The 18,458-nt window shown below is 36.9% G+C and overlaps 1 protein-coding gene across 2 annotated transcripts; it reads right to left on the reverse strand.

Annotated features, from left to right (window-relative positions):
* Nucleotides 1-18,380, reverse strand: CNOT7 (CCR4-NOT transcription complex subunit 7). 2 transcript variants are annotated; one of them, XM_006753781.2, is made up of 6 exons: nucleotides 17,084-18,380; nucleotides 14,279-14,472; nucleotides 8,568-8,729; nucleotides 5,638-5,782; nucleotides 3,226-3,336; nucleotides 1-1,609 (listed from the first exon to the last, which is right to left on the reverse strand). In XM_006753781.2, the coding sequence occupies exons 1-6, from the start codon at nucleotides 17,198-17,200 to the stop codon at nucleotides 1,481-1,483; spliced, it is 858 nt and encodes a 285-aa protein (XP_006753844.1). In that variant the 5' UTR covers nucleotides 17,201-18,380; the 3' UTR covers nucleotides 1-1,480. The 2 variants fall into 2 exon arrangements, with proteins under 2 accessions (XP_006753844.1, XP_006753845.1); XM_006753782.2 differs by lacking the exon at nucleotides 8,568-8,729.
* Nucleotides 18,381-18,458: the final 78 nt, after the last annotated feature.

Raw genomic sequence — 18,458 nt, forward strand, 5'->3', positions numbered from 1 at the left:
TATAAGAAAACATTTCTGAAGCCTTTATTTACAAAAGCTTTAAAAACAAATACCCTCTGTTTTGCAAATGTCTTGTTTAAAAAGGACCACCCAGTTACAGCTCTGTAGTATCATGAGTAAATGTACAAGGAAAACAAACCAATGTGGCTAACATTTGGAGATTTGCTATTATTACTGATTGAAGTGTAGATAACACACATCATTACTTGTAGTCCATCATTCTGAGTAGAGTTAATGATTACCAAAATGTCTTCCTACACATGCTCTGGTCTAGTCACATATTCTGCATGGCTAAATATTTCACAGTCTCTTTTGTCAATATATATAAAATAGATTGCAAAGATATACACACAAAAAATAAACAAACATTACACTCCTCAGGTAATTTTATTAGCTATATATTAGCTATATGTGTATATATACACACATAGCTAACATATATATATTTTTGTATTTTGTTGTGCACCAAATCTCTCCATTCTCTATCTTTGTAACAACTATGAAAGCATAATTTTTTGTCTAATTTAATCTGGTACAAAATATACCTAAAGATTTATTATCTTTGGACTTTAATGAATTTGATTTTTGGAATTAACAAATCAAGAGCTCATAAGTATGGCTATAAAATTAAAAAAAATTAAAATAAGATGAACAGTGATGGAATAAAAAGCAGATCAAGGGAATTGTGCCATCATAAAACAATTGCAGCGTCAACATCTTGGAGACCAGTTTCCTGGCAGACAATAAATGTCCAATCACAAACAAGGGATTTTTCCTGGAGGGTGTAAAGCTGGTTTGAAAGGTTCTTCAGTCAGAGCGGCCTACACACATGCCAATCAGAAACTGACAGACACTAGATGTGCTTGGAAGATTAAATACTAGTACTGAAACAGCAGTTATTAAGCTCCTCAGTAGTTTTTGTCTTTTCTTTTGTAGTCTTGCTGAACCAACCATTTGCATAATGCATGTGCGATATTCCACGGGTGAAAAGTAAATACTTTATAAAGTTGGCAGATGGTCATTTTTTCCAGCTAAGAGCAAGAAAAACCAAATTTCTGATAAAACAGAGGATCTGAGTCAGAATCACTCTCTAAAGTGCAAAATTGATGGTCCACAATCTCAAATAGCTAAAACTCCTACAGAATGGAAGGGAGACATGAAACACGGAAATAAATTACAGTCAGTGCTAGTTAATTTAGGAAAGGGAAACAAACCAAGCTCAAATCGGTCAAGTTTATATGATGCAGCTTTTCCACTCTCTGTCACACACGCCTGCTAACAAGTATATTAAGGCCAAATTTAACCTGAATACTTTTCTATTTAAGCTCTGAGATAGGAATGGTCATATTAAGTACTGAAAGACAAAAATAAAATGGACGATGAAAAAAAAAGTCTATTCAAGGGATTCAACCAGAGATAAAACCTATATACAAGCATGTGTGTAGTTCAAATAAAATAAAAATAAAAGGACTATTTCATGTCATGACTGCTTGTTGGCTTCCTCTTCATATGCATTCCCTGTGCCATTCTGTACATAGGATGAACCAGAACCAAGGCCGTACAAATGACCACAATATTTGGCATCATCAATATGATCTTCAAAGAACATCTAAAAAGGAATTTTGGGGGGAAAAAAGAGATAATTTTAACCAAAAGGTACCACTGGTAATGTATATTTCAGCAAAATCAGTACTGGCTGTTCCTAACTACAACGGCAGCTCTTTTCTATCGTCTCCTTTGAGACCACACATATAAATCAATGAATAAAACTGAGGTCCTCAAGTTCAGAGCTCAAAAGAAACCAAAGAAAAAGACTACAAAAAAAAGTATAAAATGCATGTCTTTCCTTTTAACATCTAGACCATTTTTATAAGACTCTGTAATCATGGAAAAATGGCAGACCTTTTTACCCCATTAACTGAACAGCACTCAATGATAAGAATGAATGAAAATAGCAAATGGTGGGTGGGGGGAGTTTAGATAAGTAGCCTTGAGCCTACGTCAAGGCGAAGTTGACTAAAAACAATCAAAGCTTAAACACGTCCTGGACAGTAAAATCTGAACATTCCCATTCGGTTACTATCCTTAAAGAAGCCAAGAAAAGTAAAGTTAACAAATTAGTAGTAGGGAACCCACCATTAATTCAACCATTAAACTATTTTTAAAATGCAAAGCTGAAAATCCAAATGACTGCTTTAATTCTCTAATGCAGCACTGGAATGACATACAAAACAAAGTATTTACTTTAATGAATCGATAGTCCAAATCACTTGGTAAAAAAAATCCAGTGCTACTTGGCAAAAGAGATATTATGTTTCCTATTGTTAGTATATTTCTATAAAAAGTTTTAAATTCCCAAAAGACTACTTAGTCAATTTTTCAATGTCTTAGAGGATATACTAAAAAAGAATTTTATAGTAATTTTTTTGTAAAAACTAAAGCTTTTATAAGCAAAAAGTCCATTCTATCTTGTTTTTGCACAAATAACCTTTTTTCTTTGCATTTTACCTACAGCAAGGCATACCTGTACCTATCACTTAACCTAAGGATAGACTCAGGTTAATTCAATATTATTCTTCCACACCCAACTTCTTTATGTTCTTTATCTCTGCCTTTTACTAAAGGAGGGTCTGCTCAATATGACTTTTGACTCAACTACTTCTTCAGATTTTATTTAACCCTTTGGAATCAAAAACCTCTGGTAAGACTCAATCTTCTAAAAGCACAAGTCCTACTCTATTAATCCTCAAAGTACTGAAGAATGGAATAAGCAAATAATGTTTTTACCAGCAATTTAATGCCTAAGATTAAGACAATGCCAGAGGAAACAGATGAAAGAGTCCCCAGACTTGGCAAGAGTATCACTGATGTGGTGTATAGCGAGAACTCTAGAGTTCTCCACTAGAAATGTATACACCTTGGATAAAAGGTACTAGCCTCTGGCCTCCGTTTTCTCACCTAAAAAATAATATAGTTGGACCTATGCACTTTCTAAGGTAAATTTTTTAGTCTCCAAAGAAATTATTTTTTCATTTCCTCTTAAACTACATTTCAAGATGACTTATTTTAAAATACTTTTATTCAAGTGTGGTAGAAATGACTTACATGGTACCTCTAATTATATTTTCATTTAATAAGTACTTATTGCCCCCAAACTTTGCCATGTGATTTTTAACGTTCTCAACCTAACCACCAATTGAGAAAAAGGCACTGATGTCTTCATACTTCTCTCATTTTGAAAAAGGCCATTCCTGTGAGCAATGAATCAGACCCTGCCTGATGTTGTGGTCCTATCCGTTCCAGCTCTAACTGTTCCGCAACTTCCTGTAAACCACCCTAGAAGACAGGAAAAAAAAAAAGCCCGTCAAGAGAAACATTGCAATGCCTGAATTTACAAATTATATAACTTAGACAATGACCAAAATATAAATAAATTTCAGAATGTAGAGATGGCCTTATGAACACTGGAAAACACAAGAGAATGTGAAATACTAAATATTTGTTGAATGTGGGTAAAGTTTATAATTTAATAGAAAATTAGATCTTTATTGGGCAAATTTATCTTTATCATATGCTTTAAGGCATGAAATAGATAAATAGCTTTCCTAAAGATATGGCGGAAGCAGATCATATGGTAACAGGTATCAAGGGTAACATTATCGAGTACATGCACAGTCAGTCCACCCATTGATCAATTATTATAAACCTGACTGTAGGTACTTTCTAATTTTCCTAAGCTTCTCAGTAATCTATTTCTAAATAGTTTCATCCAAATAATTTGTACAAAACAAAGCTATTATGACTAATAAAACCTTAAGTGCTTAACTATGGTTTTGCTGGTTAAAAAGAAAATGTTTTTATAATACAACTCCTTAGAAGGGTCTGCTAAAAATCTGCCTATGTTAATAATGCTAGGATTAAAAAAAGAAAGCTGATGAGAGTGAAAGAAAGGAAGAGAAAGAGTGAATAAAAGAGAGAAAGAGGAAGGAAGTGAGGAAGGGACTATAGCAAAGGAGGAAATAATAATAATGGAGGACACTTGGAGGAAAGTAAAGGAAGGAAAACGTGATCAGGAAAAACAAGACAAACACAAAGAAATTCCTCTCTAAATTGTTAAGGCCCCTACTAGCAAACCAACCCTTCTGTTTATCACAGTCTAAACAGAGCTTTGGACAGCAGTTGCTTCTGAGCTAAAAATAGCACAAGGATTAGGTAACATTAGCAGCTGCTTAGAGAGCAACAGGGTAGGTCATTCAGGCGGTCAAAAGGCACTGTTGTCATGAACCTGAATTTTAACATTCTAGGTCATTTATATTCAGAATATCTGATATACTTAGAAATTTTCAAATAACGTATACATAATGAGCAATAATTTGGTTCTGTTTCCAGAAACTGTCATTGTACAGATATCAATTTTAAAATGCATTTCCAAGGCCACATTAAAACATTCCGGCCGTGGAGTCTCAGCACGTAATACTTTCAGGGTATGGACTGAGTTTCTAGAGTAGTAAGGATATACTACTGCAAGTTCACTTAAGTCGCATAGCTAGAAGTCTCTTTAAATTGCACAGAAATCTGCTGCTCTTAGGTGTTACAAACATGAAGTAATCTTCCTTAAAAATTTCCCTGGTTATATGGCAAATTCTATGAGGAGGCAAGCTGACTTTGGCCAAAAGACTGTTTCTCTTATGATTTTGGTTCATCTGTCAAAGCAAAGTTTCCTATTTAATTCCTAAAATATTTCTGCGTAAAAGTAATGCTCTTAAAGTTTTTAGCATCTTCTAAAAGTATAACATAATTGCACTTCTAAAAGCTTGATGAGGAGAAAATTTGATCAAACTTGAGATAGGTTCTCTGAAGCAACCACTTTACCTAAATGTCTGTGTTTCTGTTTATTATAGCTTATTCACTGTAACAGAAAATACTGTGTTCCTTTGGGAGGCTGTGCCATCACAGATGCATCCTCAAACGAAAGGAACACTTCCTTAAAGCAATGTTCCTCTTGAAAAAAATTAATGTTCAAAAGTAACAATTACACATGTTAAGCAGTGTCAGGATTTAAGATACTGTCCGGACAGGACATTTACTCACTATAGCACTTACTACTAACAAGTCGACAATCTTTGGGGCAGGAAAAGCAAACAAAACCCTTTCAGCTTTGTAATTTAATCCCTGAAACACGATCCAATGACTAGACCCAACAAAATAATCTCTAGCCAAGCCCAACTGAAGGAGAAACTTTTGTACCCTACTGACTACATGTGCACACTGTCCCTTGCACTCTAGCTTGCGTGGATAGATTATGTGCATGTTGGGAGAGTGAGAAGCTGCACTTCTATGCAAGAGAGCCTCACAGTGTCTGTGCTGGTTTTTCATTTTCAATCTGGCAAGCAATGACAAACATCTGATTCTTGGTTTTAATTTACGAAAACTTGTTCTGCTAATATATATTAAAGCTTTGCAAAAGGATTTCCCATAAAGCATTATTTATGCAAGGAGAAAAAATGACCAGATAATACAACTGCACTTAATATAAAACTATGACACATGTTCTGAATCACCATCCCAACCAGGACCCTATCATGTCATCGCTGATCGGGACTGTGCGATTACAGGTGAAGCCACTCGAAGCCTTACTTTGAGGTTTTTGCAGCTCTTCATGAGGTACTTCACATCATAAATGACGGGAAAAAACAATCGAAGGATCTCGAAGAAGTCAAGCTCTTCTTCAGGCAAGTTAGAATTGGTCAGGATTTTGATTAAGTAGCCAAAGTCATAACCACTACAAAAGGGTTAAAAGAATACAGAAGAGGGACCTTAATACCATGGAGATGAAAAACCTTTTCTGATAATAAATTTTAAGTGAGTCACACTCTAGACAAAAAAGGAATCAACAAAAATAGTGCACAAAACCAGAAAATAACAAGTTCACAACTGTAATGGGAAAATGTCTTCTTACACAGACCTTGGTACTTCATCCTCCAGACACCAATATGCAAATCTCCACTACCATCCCAAGCCTATAGTCACTGAACTATTTTGCTGATCCTTGAATAGAGAACTCTTCACGGATAATGTCAAACTGCCCACAGTGTATGTCTAAAAAATTTAATTAACTATGGAAATGAAGAAATAAAGATGAATGGAAAGTAGGCCAAACAGGTAGCAAGAGAACTGGCATTCAGAAGACAAAACTAATGCAAATCTCCCCATCTTTTTTATAAAGAGGGCACATACTTCAAAAATCCAAAGGGTTATTAATTCCCTACCAAAGTATATTCACTTCCTTTAACTGACTTTATTAAGTGCTCTCTTTCCTCAATTATTTCTGCTACCATCTCTTGATGGCTCCCCAAGAGATACTAGTGGAAATGCTGCACATGCAAGTGAAGGCAGCAAAGGCTGAGACTGTCTACAGAACAAAATACAAACCCATACTCTCCAATCAACATCTCCTGTGCCGACTGTTTGGCTTTCCCCCTGTTTTACAACTCCCTGCACTCCCAGGCCATTACACACCCTCTTTTCCGTCTACCTTTCCTTCAGGGACCTCTCACAGGTGCCTTCCCTGTAGAGCCCAGCTCCCACAGATTTGTTACACAAGTTGTTTTCTTGTACTATCCTTCAAAATGCATGTATTGTTTTCTCCATTAGTTTAAAGGGCAGGAATCGCATTTAAAAAACGTCTTTTTCAGTATGAAGCTCAACATCTGATGAGATGTTATTTACATATCTTTTGGGGAGGGTACAAAACAAAATTTATATTTACTATTCAGAGTTTTACTTCTAATCTAAAAAAGGCAAAAGGGGACTCTTTCCTCCTCCCCATGTGGAAGTCTGTGCTTGTTCTTCAATAAATTTCCACCTTTGCTATAAAAACAAAAAAAAGGCAAAGAAAGCTCTCCCACTGAAGACCACTTAGAAATATCAAGGTACCAATAATAAACAGCAGAAACCTTTAAATTTCTGATAGTTGGCAAAGAAGTACTCTGGTGTCTATCTAAAATATAAATCAACACAGCCTTTGCTTGCTACTAGTAAAGGTAAGATTATATTAGAGTTTAGGATTTATAAATTAGTCTTTATCTTCTAGAAATCCTATATAATAAAAGGCTAATATGCAAATTGTCTCCTCAACCTGGAGTTTGACCGTGTGGGGGGGGTGGGAGGGGGGACAGACACAGCCAGTCAACTGCCTGCAGCCCCTCCCCCCAGCTGGCCCAGCCTAATCAGCCCCAATCGGGGCAGGCTGGCTGGACTCCACCTGTGCACGAATTTGTGCACAGGGCCTCTAGTAGATAATATGAAGAAAACATATAATAGCATTTTGTAGAATAAAAATCTTAACATATTTTGACAAGTATTCAAATACTAAGAGTCTAATCTAGACTAACCTCTGAAGCGACAGGAACCCTCTTTGTTCACCTCAATACCCCAGTGCCGAGTCAAAGTACTTGCTCAGAGTATCTTTTGAATGAAAGACCATAATATATGTAGTAAAAGCACAGGCAAATTCTTTCCCATTCTTTTGTTTCCTTCTGACCAGGAAATTTTGTAAAAAAAGAATTCAAAAACATTTCTCAAATTAACAGAGACTGAAGTCTTATTTCCCGAGGTAACAAGTGGAGGAGAGTAGAAAGGAACGATAACAGGTAAGAATTAGTATGTTCAATATCTCCAACTCAAAAATTACTGCTTAGTCCTGCGCCAAGTTTACAACATGAACAGTCTTCCACTGTAATCATTCCACAGGCCAGAGCTGGAACTGGTAAAGCATGTGGGATAGTCTTATTTTTTTAAAAAAATGTATGAAGTGGAGTGAGTATAAGAACATTAACACCTGCATAATACAATACTTTAAAACAATTCTGCAAGATAGTTCTTCTAAATGATGCCATCCTGATCACTTTATTTAAATAAAATTAAACTCTACCACACACCAACCCCTAGCATTTTTTTTGCCTCCTTAGCACTTAATACCATCTAAAAAAAACCACATGTAAATTCCATCATTTAGAAAAATTGTGTGCCTATTCCCACCAGAATGTAAACTCTATGAGGACAAGAAGTTTAGTCTGTTTTGTTTATATCTTATTTCCTAGAATTTTATCACAGGGCAAGGCTTATGGTAGATATTAAGTATTTTTAATGAATGAATTCTTGCACTTAGGCTAGGTAATGTTAAATAACCTTAGGTAACAGATTCCAAATGGCATTGTTGGACTAAAGCAAGGTCTATTTTCCCAGCCTGTACCCTTTTCACTATGCAGTGCTGACTCTCATGGGCCAAAATGTACCCCATGTTGTAAAACCTTTAAGCAGACCAACATTAGTCTCTTCAGAGTTAGGAGACTGCAACGTGGCAACCAAATCTTTATAGAAATGAGCCTGAAAGTGCTGAAACAGGGACCAAGCCAAACATGAAGCAGCTAGGAAACGGTAACACACATGCCATTTTCTTTTTCTGTTTATTTCTCCTTGTTTAATTTAAGCACTTCACTCAAAACTGTTGCAGTGAGTTTTGTGTGGCAAAAACACGCATGCCATTTGTAATGCAATCTCTTTACCTATGAAATGATAACCATTTGACCCCTTCACAGAGGACCACTCCCGATGTCATAAGAAGTTCTGCAAAGTACTGGGTCTCAATTCCTTCCTCCTCATGCTTTTTAAACTGGATACCAGATGTTGTTAGTAGCTCTATAGAGTCTTGGGCATACATGTCCTCCCTGGCAGGAGAAGAAGAAACACAACATTCAAAAGTGCCATACTTCAAACGAACTCTTTTTCTCAACTTAGACCTACAACTACAATGCCACAAACAAGACAGAGGGCTGGCTTGGGTCCAGGTGTCCCAACGTTTCACATACATGGAAAGAAATTAGTTTAAACATTAACAGTCATGATTTCAGAAAACTGTGCACACATTAAATAATCATGCAGAACAGTCCAATGGTGAGATTTTAATCTTTACTCTGAACTAGCCTTTCGAAAGTTAAATAAATTTGGGTTTGAAAAAAGAGGCTTCTATTCACCGGAGACTAGTACCACAAACTAACAGACATGTTCTTTCAGTCTCAGCAGCTGCTTTAACGCTGCCAGATGCCGCTGTCGCCACAGGGTGAGGGCCTAGGGCAGTGATGGCGAACCTATGACACACGTGTCAGAGGTGACACGCAAACTCATTTTTTTGGTTGATTTTTCTTTGTTTTACTATGGTTGCAAATATCAAAAAATTTCTATATGTGACACGGCACCAGAGTTAAGTTAGGGTTTTTCAAAATGCTGACACACCGAGCTCAAAAGGTTCGCCATCACTGGCCTATGCTCATCTACCTGCTCTCGGCAGCACCAGAGAAAACACGTGAAAACATCTGACGTGGCTGCGTCAAACGGCATTCCGTATTAAAGTCAAAGGAGAGGCCTCCTCTCATAAATAATTAGCCTTGCAAATAGCCCCAATGAGCAGTAACCTGATTAAAATGAAGGACTCAGGTATAACAGCAATCATTTCTTCTTCTGACCATCCTAATCATATGAGATTGCCTACCAAAAATCAAGCCAGGAAATCTAAATATAAGCCAGTCATTCAAGACTACTTATGCCAAAAAGAAAGCCATCTCTACTTCGTAAGTATACACAGGTATCTAAAATATTAAATAAGTGGAAAAATGAAGGTATATGTTTCTGAGAATGAAAAAAAGTATTTTGTGCATTGCCCCATTAGACTTTTCTGTTTACATTTTAAACTGTAAAAAAATATCACTTTCCATCATTTAGCAAAGACAATCCTACTAAACCATTTAACGAAACTAATTATACCAAAAGAAAAATCACACTTGAGCCGAAATGTATTCTTATGGTCTAGTCTCTGGAAATCAATCTACTTCCAAATGTTTCTAAAAAATAAACTAGCCACTGAAATATTTTAAGATGGGAAAACCAGAACAATCACTATCAAATTTTCCCCTGAAAAACTCCTCAGAAAGGATATCTGAATAAACCCAATACAGTGGGGCCTTGACTTACAAGTGTCCCAACTAACGAGTTTTTCGAGATACGAGCCGTCTCTCGGCCGATTTTTTGAGTTGCAAGCTAAAATTCGGGTTACGAGCCAGCTTCAGATACCCCACCGCTAGTTGGCGCAGTGAACGTCACAGTGAATGCCACAACATCAGCCCAGCATCATGTGTCTTACTCGTTCACTTCTTGATTTGACATACGAGTAATTTGGGTTACAAGCTCCATCACGGAACGAATTAAACTCATAAGTCAAGGCCCCACTGTACAAGTTTTTTCATTCAACAACAGTATCATTTGGCCTTACTATACTAAAAATATGTATCTTAAACAGCTAGACCCTCACTCATCAGGTTGCGATGCTCACAAGGAGAGGCATGTTTTAGCAATTATAACCAACCAAGGCATAACATATTCTTTCTCCAGACTCACACTATTCTGGGCCATATGCTTGCTTTTAGTTAACTGCCTGTCTCTCTCAACCAGAATGCAAGCTTTACGAGGGCAATCATTTTTATCTATTTTGTTCAATGTTCTATCATCAGATAAAAACAACAAACAAACAAGAAGTGGAATAATGAGTATTGCCCAAACTTGCCAAATGATAAGCATCACCCAGAGAGCTTACCAAAAATATGGACTCCCAGGTCCCATACCCAGGCCCATTGAACCCCAATCCCCAGGAGAGACCTGGATGACTACTTCTGACAATTTATGATCAAGTAAGTTAGTAAACAAAAACATGTATGCAAATTACTTCTCTTTTTTTTGTTCCTACATAGTTCAATCCAGGTAAGTTAATGTACTGTCATCTGAATTTTATTGGACTAAATATTTTATCATTTGGAACAAATTCCATGCTTTACAATACCCATGTTATTAGAAAAAGAAAGCTGGGAACCCCATCCAGGTAAGCTAACTAAATCTCCAAATAGGACAGAAAATACTTGGTGTGGTAAGGGAAACTCCGTAACTGTTATGACTCAATTCTCTAAATCAACAGAATGTCCCTTTTCCCTGGTGTCCATTTCAAGTTCTGAAAATCATTCCACCATGCTAGCAGATGTAGGAAAATATTAAAATGTTAGTTAATTCAATCTTAATAAATTACTTTAAATATTGCTTATATATTAGAATTGCTATAGATGCAAGTGCTGGCTTACTGATTGGATCAACCTGCTCAGAATGGCAATAAACAATGTGACCACTCCTAACACTAATTAAGTACTGAAGTGATGGTCACAGAATACCCAGTTCTGACAACTGAACAGAAAGGAAAACCATCTACAAATCTCTAAAAAAAAGTTTTCCAAAAAAGCAGAGATACAAGGCTGTCTATCTCAAGTATAGCCTAAAGTCAGGAACTAACTCATCTAGGTCTGCTAAATTCAGTAAGTTTATTGAAATTACCTCTAGCTACAAATACAAACTTAGCCTACTACACAAAGTAACATATTTAAACATGCAGGTTAGAGATTTTACAATTTAGAAACACTTTCCAACCTCAATGAACTCCTGGCTCACCACACATTTTACATTTTTAAAAATGTTAACTCCTATATATTTAAATTAATGCTGAAAATCGTAAGAGGCAAATAAACTGGAATATAGATTGTCACAAATGCAGATGATTACTAAACGTAGTATCTAATGAACCCAAACTGATAAGAACACAAAGATGCCTCCCCCTCCAAGTCTGCAAAGGCTATGAAAGACAACATCATCAGCCTACAACTCCATAACTGATAGCTGTCCTTTAACCTTCAAATGCCTGTGCATTATCAGTAAAACAAAAGCCACCCTTTGTTTCTGTTGTCTCTCCTTCTTACAGCACTATCTCCTTTGCACTGCCATATTCCTTAAATGAAGTCTTCCTTTCCGTTATTAATGAAGCCATGATCTCCTGTAATCTCTTCCACGCTGTGCAAATGATTCTCTCAAATATCAAGAATTACTATAATCACATTGATAACCCTATAAAAAATTCATTCTTATCTCTTTTGACTTGTTAGAGGAATTCTGCCCATGGCTTTCTTTTCTTCACAGCTCAATACCCTACTTCAAGTTTCATGTACAAATCAACTCTGAAATTCAGTTTAGAGAGGATTCAAATATATCGATCAGTACCTAACAATTCTAATTCTTGGACTTTAGCATCATGAAGCTGACAAAAGAGTTATGGGAACACTAAGTTACAATGACCACGACCAACGTCCCTTAATTCTGTATCCCTGGTGCCTAGCACAGCCGCTGATACATTCATTCTAGGCCCATAATAAAAAGGAAATTTTCACCTTTCTTCAAAATATCCAAGATTCTGTTCATGGGGCTCTGTCTCCACATTAGATGGCACTGGTTTTATCTTCCAACTGACCTTTTCTATTTAGTATTTTTCACTATAGCCTTCTCTTTAAACATCTCCCAAGACATGAACATCAGTGGAAATGGATGCAAAAGTTGGTATAGCAAATCTACAGTAGCCCTCTCTGAATGAGAAAAACGTCTTTCAGAGACTATACTAACAAAGCAATTGTTATTAGAACAATGATGTTTATAGATAAGGAAAATTTCAATTTTACCAAAACTGTGACACGGATAGGTCTCCTCCTATTCAGGTACAAAGATCACAATGGCATCTTAGTTAAAACAATGTTCTAATAATGACCAGTTTAGAAAAAAAGTAACATAGAACAAATGAAATGGTAAATAATTTTAAAAAAGCAGTCTTTTGGGAAAAGGCTAAAAAGCCATTTTCTGTGTTTCAGAACTACCGTACTTATGAAAGGTTATTATCAGTTTGAATAGAGACAAGTATTTTTTTATTCTTTACAAGGTTCTGAAGAGTACATTTTAAAATCCAAAAACAGGGAGTCAGGCTAAACACAATAAAAGCATAAGCCATATTACTGCAACACTAACAGCACTATCCTTTAAAATCATCAACCCTGCTTTTCCTGAAATCTCCTATACTAAATTTCACATTATTCTACAGAGGATAGGAGGTTCATACATTGGCATTACCACCTTCTTTTACTATTTTTCAAGTCAGATGTTACAGTACATTACACAAGTATAGGCTATCAAACAGGACATTGCGATCCTGTATTGTAACATACTTTGAATGTATTAAAACATTTCTCCAACTTACAGTCAGTTTATAAACAGTCTGCCTTTGGCCCAAACTATCTACATTTCTCTAAGTTCTCAACCTTCTAGCCCTTTAAATACAGTTCCTCATGTTGTGACCCAACCATAAAATTATTTTCGTTGCTACTTCATAACTGTAATGTTGCTACTGTTATGAATCGTAATGTAAATATCTGATATGCAGGATGGTCTTAGGTGACCCCTGTGAAAGGGTCGTCCGACCGCCAAAGGGATCGCGACCCACAGGTTGAGAACCGCTGCCTAAACTATCAAGATTACTCCTACCAATGATAGATAAGAATTACAAGTAAGGAAACTGGGTTTCTACTCTGGGCTTGAGTGAGAATTCAGATTCTGGAAGACAATCTGCCAGATCCTGAAGGGTTTCCGAAAGAAGCACCAGGTTAAAGAACAGTATTACTTCTCCCAGATCTGTAATAATAAAAGTGTAACACGCTAATTAGACCAGACATCCTTCTGGACCAAGCCAGGGCTGCGAGGGAAGCCGGTGCCGGCAGCCAGGGGAAGGCAGGCCTACTCTTGCAAATTTCTCACATCGGGCCTCTAGTGTAAGTATAAGAGATTTTGTGGCCTGACCTGGGAATATAATCATTTATATAACATTGACTTGACAGGAAAATGCACCCAAATTTCCAATAAATATCTTATCACCTTTGACAAACAATCTACTCATAAACTGGAATATGACTATAATAAAAACCTCTTAAGAAGCAAAACTATCACAACAAAGACGAATGTATTTCAAACTGTACACAAGTTTGAAAGTGGAACTAATATTCTAATTATTTTTTTTCTGTTAAGAAGTATTTCCAATACTCGAAATTTTCCAAATTTCAAAAAAAAGTGGCAGTAAAACTTTTCATATAACATTTCTAAAAAGTCAAAGTACACGAATTGGAGACTCTTCTTTATTCAATTATTTGGACCTATAATATCTAGAAGCAGTCTAACCTTTGAGATTTTAAGTTTTAAGTATTTCCAGGATAACTATGCAATATTCACTTAGAATTTCATTCACTATACTTGAGGAACATCAACTCCAAAAATTAAACTAAAAAAAATTATCAAGTTATATTTATTTCTCACTTACGTCAAATTAAATTTAAAATTAAACTGCCAAGTTGACGTTCCTGGAGGGTAGTCTCCTTGCTCATTCATAAATGTCAGTCCTAGCTGAATTATCTTTAACAAGTCCACATTACACCGCAATAGTTGGTACTGATAGTCAGCATTGCTCCTGAATTCTCCAATAGGTCTTGCAACCACACCTGGAAACTCGGTGTCCTGTAAAACAGTTTTAAAATTCATTATTTACTAAAAACCACAGTCCACAAATTCCTAGAATAAATAAGCAATTTTTGGTACAAACGAAAGAATCCTGTTATAGATGATATTCTATTCACTCATATTCCATTACAAAGTACCTTTTAACAGAAAAGAGCATTTTTTGGAACCATCAAATGAAACTCTACAACCTTAATCAATTTTCCTTACTTTAAATATCCTATCGGTAAAAAAGTTACTTATATATAGCATGATAAATGCAACCAAGTACTCTATTCCCAAGGAAGAGGAAAAAAATCATTAAGTTGATGTTTCTCAAGAGGTATGGGAACCTATGCTATTCTGTTAAAACCAATATGGAACTGGTTAATAAGAATGGAAAATGCATCATACTTTCCAATCACTTTTCTCAGGCAAGGATTATATAAACATCAAACCCTTCTAATTTCTTGAGCTATAACAGTATTCTCTTTATACTCCAGAGAAAGCATGTCATCAAAAATTGCATGCCACTAACACTCCTGTAGAATGTTATCACATCTCTAATGTTGTCACTCCTTATCATCTGAGAAATAAGTGACCGCTAGCAATATCTATTGAATAAGAAAATTTAATTCTGTGAAGATGTACACCTTTATTAAACAGAACATTACCTATGTACATTCAAATATTCATATTTTAACCAATCAACTTTTCCCTCCCCGTAGAAGTATATTTATTTGTATTAAAAATACTGCCCTGGCTGGTTGGCTCAGTGGATAGAGCGTTGGCCTGCAGACTGAAGGGTCCCAGCTTCGATTCCGGTCAAGGGCACATGCCCGGGTTGCGGGCTCGATCCCCAATAGGGGGTGTGCAGGAGGCAGCCAATAAATGATTCTCTCTAATCATTGATGTTTCTCTCTCTCTTCCTCTCCCTCCTCTCAGTTATTAATAAAAATATATACTTAAGAAGTTTTTTAAAAATACTGAGAAAATGATACATCCGTTTAGTATTAAAATTCAAATTAGGAAGCTAAGAACAAAATTTAAATACCTAGTCACTATAAACAGTAAAGAAATTAAAACTTCTCTAAATTTTCCCTACTCAAAAACCACTCTATTGGAAGCACTGTGATATGCTAGATGTTGAAAGAACAAAAGACTATTAAGATACTAACCCCTTGCTTCACAAAGCTAATTTTCTAGAAAACAGTAGAGTAGCTATAACAGATGTACAAGATGAGATGCTGAATAGCAGTATGTTCATGGAACTCCACTGTTAAATTTTTTAAAAAATTAAAAACCAAACAACAACAAAACTGCAGATCCACAATGTTTCACTGGGATACCTTTTTTGTTTGTTTGAGAAAGACATCAGGAGTTTCCTAGCTTATGGGAGCTGATCTGGTATTATCAGTTAGGCCTTAGCATTGCTAGGGGCTGACTTGGCACTTATAGGTAATGTTCTTCCGTCGAATATAAACAATTTCACACTTCAACATCAGACAAGCCCACTCTGTAATCATGACTAAACATGGACAAACCATGAAAATGACCAAACACCCATCTTGGTTAGTGACTGACTGTTGCTTCTTTATAGCTTTTGACTTACTTGGGTCTTCTTTCACTGTAGTTAAAACACATTGCCCTGGCTGGGGAGCTCAGTTGGTTAGTGTCCACCCTACATGCCAAGGTTGCAGGTTTGATCTCATCAGACCCCACACAAGCAACAAATGAATACATTAATAAGTGGAGCAACAAATCCATGTTTCTCGCATTCCCTCTCTCCGTTCCTCTCTCTCAAAATCAATTAAAAGAAAAACTATATTAACCGTTTGGCTGCTGATGTATTTTTTCGGACATATGCCAAAACTGCGGCACTAATTGCGCATGTATGGGAAAAAATGTAAAACACTTTTTATACAATAAACTCACTTGTATTGCTTTGCAACAACAAAAATTAAAAAATACCAATTGTTTACATAAATTTGTTTTAATTAATTTTGTGAATAAAATTGGTAATAAGCACTTATAATTCAGAAAACTTAACACAAATAATTTCTTATAATCTTTTACACGGGTGGTTTGCTATACAAAGCGCGTGAATTCCCTTTTTACAAGTAGAGCAAATTAGGTTTGAACGTTTAACTTCTCCACCATGTTTACTGCTGCATTCCACGCACCGCCGCAGATTTCGTCCAGGTAGCTTTTCAAGACTAAATATTTCGCTTGGTGTAGATGATGTAGGTTGTTTATATGCAGAGCGCTACCGCGCTCTTCGCATTTTTGGAGTAACATAAGAAGAGCGCGATAGCGCTCCTTAGCAGTCAAACGGTTAAGATACCCCAGCTTCCCACAAAAGCCCTGCTTCCTTAATCCCTACCTAAAACTGCCTGACGCAAGTTTCCTCCAATGGTATGCATTTTCCCTCACTCCAATAAGTAATAAACCCAACTTGTCACATCACAGGTATGTTTCCTGTGGTCTTTGGTTGGAGGACACAGACAAAATTTCCTTTGCATAATTAATCCCTTAAAAAAATAAATCAACCAGAAGGGTTGAATTCAAGACTTTTAAAATTCCTCTTCCCCTTTTATAAGAAGCATTTAAGGATATCTGATCATAGGCATACCATAGCAACATAATTGTATTTTCTAATAACTTGACGAATTTTCTTCATCTCTTCATCCAGGTTGCAAGCCCAAACTTCACAGATTCTTTGGCTATGATCTACCGTTGCTGCTGGCATAGTGAGAGCACAAGAAGTCTAGCTGCCAAGCATCAAAATGTTATACTTGATTGAAGATCTGTTTCATAAAATACTTTATCTTTTATTTGTGTACCTGTCAAGATAAACAAACACAGGTTTCCTGGTTCTAACATCAGTTATATACAAAGAGTGTTTTATGTGCACATAATAATTTCCCACTAATTTAAAGACTGCTCTGAATTCAACTCGCTGAATAAAATTGATAACCATTTTCAGACAAAAATGAAACTTGAACTACTGATACACATATGAGAAGATCACGTTACTAGGACAGAAGTAATGTTTGCTTTTATTCCTAATTAACAGAACATTCAAAATCTGATTTGATTACAGAATCTCCTTGACTGGCATTTATTCAAGCCAGATTGGAGGGGGCAAAATTAAACCTACTTTAATAATAATAATAATAATAAAGTTATTTCTGAGCAATAAGTAACAGACACAGCGCTTGTCTGAATGTCCATTAACTGCAGGAGGGAAAAAGCAAGGCATTTCAAATTGTTTCTTTTTAATTTCCTAAAAATCATAGCATTTTCCCCTGGTCACCAAACACACACACTTCATGTTGCTGGGCCATATATACTGGTTTCACAGTATATGATAAAAGGACAGACCACATTTTGGTTCTTGAACAGGAAAAGGCTCCTTCGTTTTTCACAGTTTGAAAAAAAAATAGCATAACAAAGATTTTTCAAAAGAATTATGCCCCCACCCAAACTCTGCAGTCACAGGTGTAACCGACGGCTTTGAGAACAGAAACCCAAAGACCTAGAGGACCCCTGCTTTCTAAGCCTGCCCACTCCGCCACACAGGGCGGGCAGCCCCTGCAGTTACCAGTGCTTTTCTGCACGGCCCTGACTGCAGCTGCAGAAGCGAAGGGGGCCACAGACCCCCTGCGGGAGGGAGCATCTCCGCCCTGCGGGCTCCCCGAGAAAGGAGAGGGCGGTGCAGAAGCATTCCAGCCACAGATAACTCTCCTCCCTGGCGGAGCGCCAGGGCGAAGGTGCAGATAACCACTGACTGCAGCCAGATTGACCCCGGGCACTGCTGCGCGCCAGCATCCGAGGAGCTGGGGATCTGGGCCACCGCCCTGGGCCCCCCATTTCCTTCCCACCGCCGCCGAGCCCCAGGTACAAAGCCTCTGCGTCATCACTCCGCGCCAGCCCCCGGCCAAACCCCCAGCCTCAGCTACCTTCCCTCTCCTCCGCCCGCCACCCCGCTCCGTGCTCCGCCCCCC

Source organism: Myotis davidii, unplaced genomic scaffold (genome assembly GCF_000327345.1).
Source record: "Myotis davidii unplaced genomic scaffold, ASM32734v1 scaffold71, whole genome shotgun sequence".
In the NCBI taxonomy this organism is placed as follows: Eukaryota; Metazoa; Chordata; class Mammalia; order Chiroptera; family Vespertilionidae; genus Myotis; species Myotis davidii.

Bases quoted from the DNA above. Each gene is read 5' to 3' on its own strand.
- CNOT7 (XM_006753781.2), bottom strand. From the start codon at position 17,200: ATGCCAGCAGCAACGGTAGATCATAGCCAAAGAATCTGTGAAGTTTGG. The intron at 14,473-17,083 runs GTATGCCTATGA...ACTGTTTTACAG, and splicing joins AATACAATTATGTTGCTATG to GACACCGAGTTTCCAGGTGT. The intron at 5,783-8,567 runs GTAAAGAGATTG...ACCCTTTTGTAG, and splicing joins AAATGGTTATCATTTCATAG to TGGTTATGACTTTGGCTACT.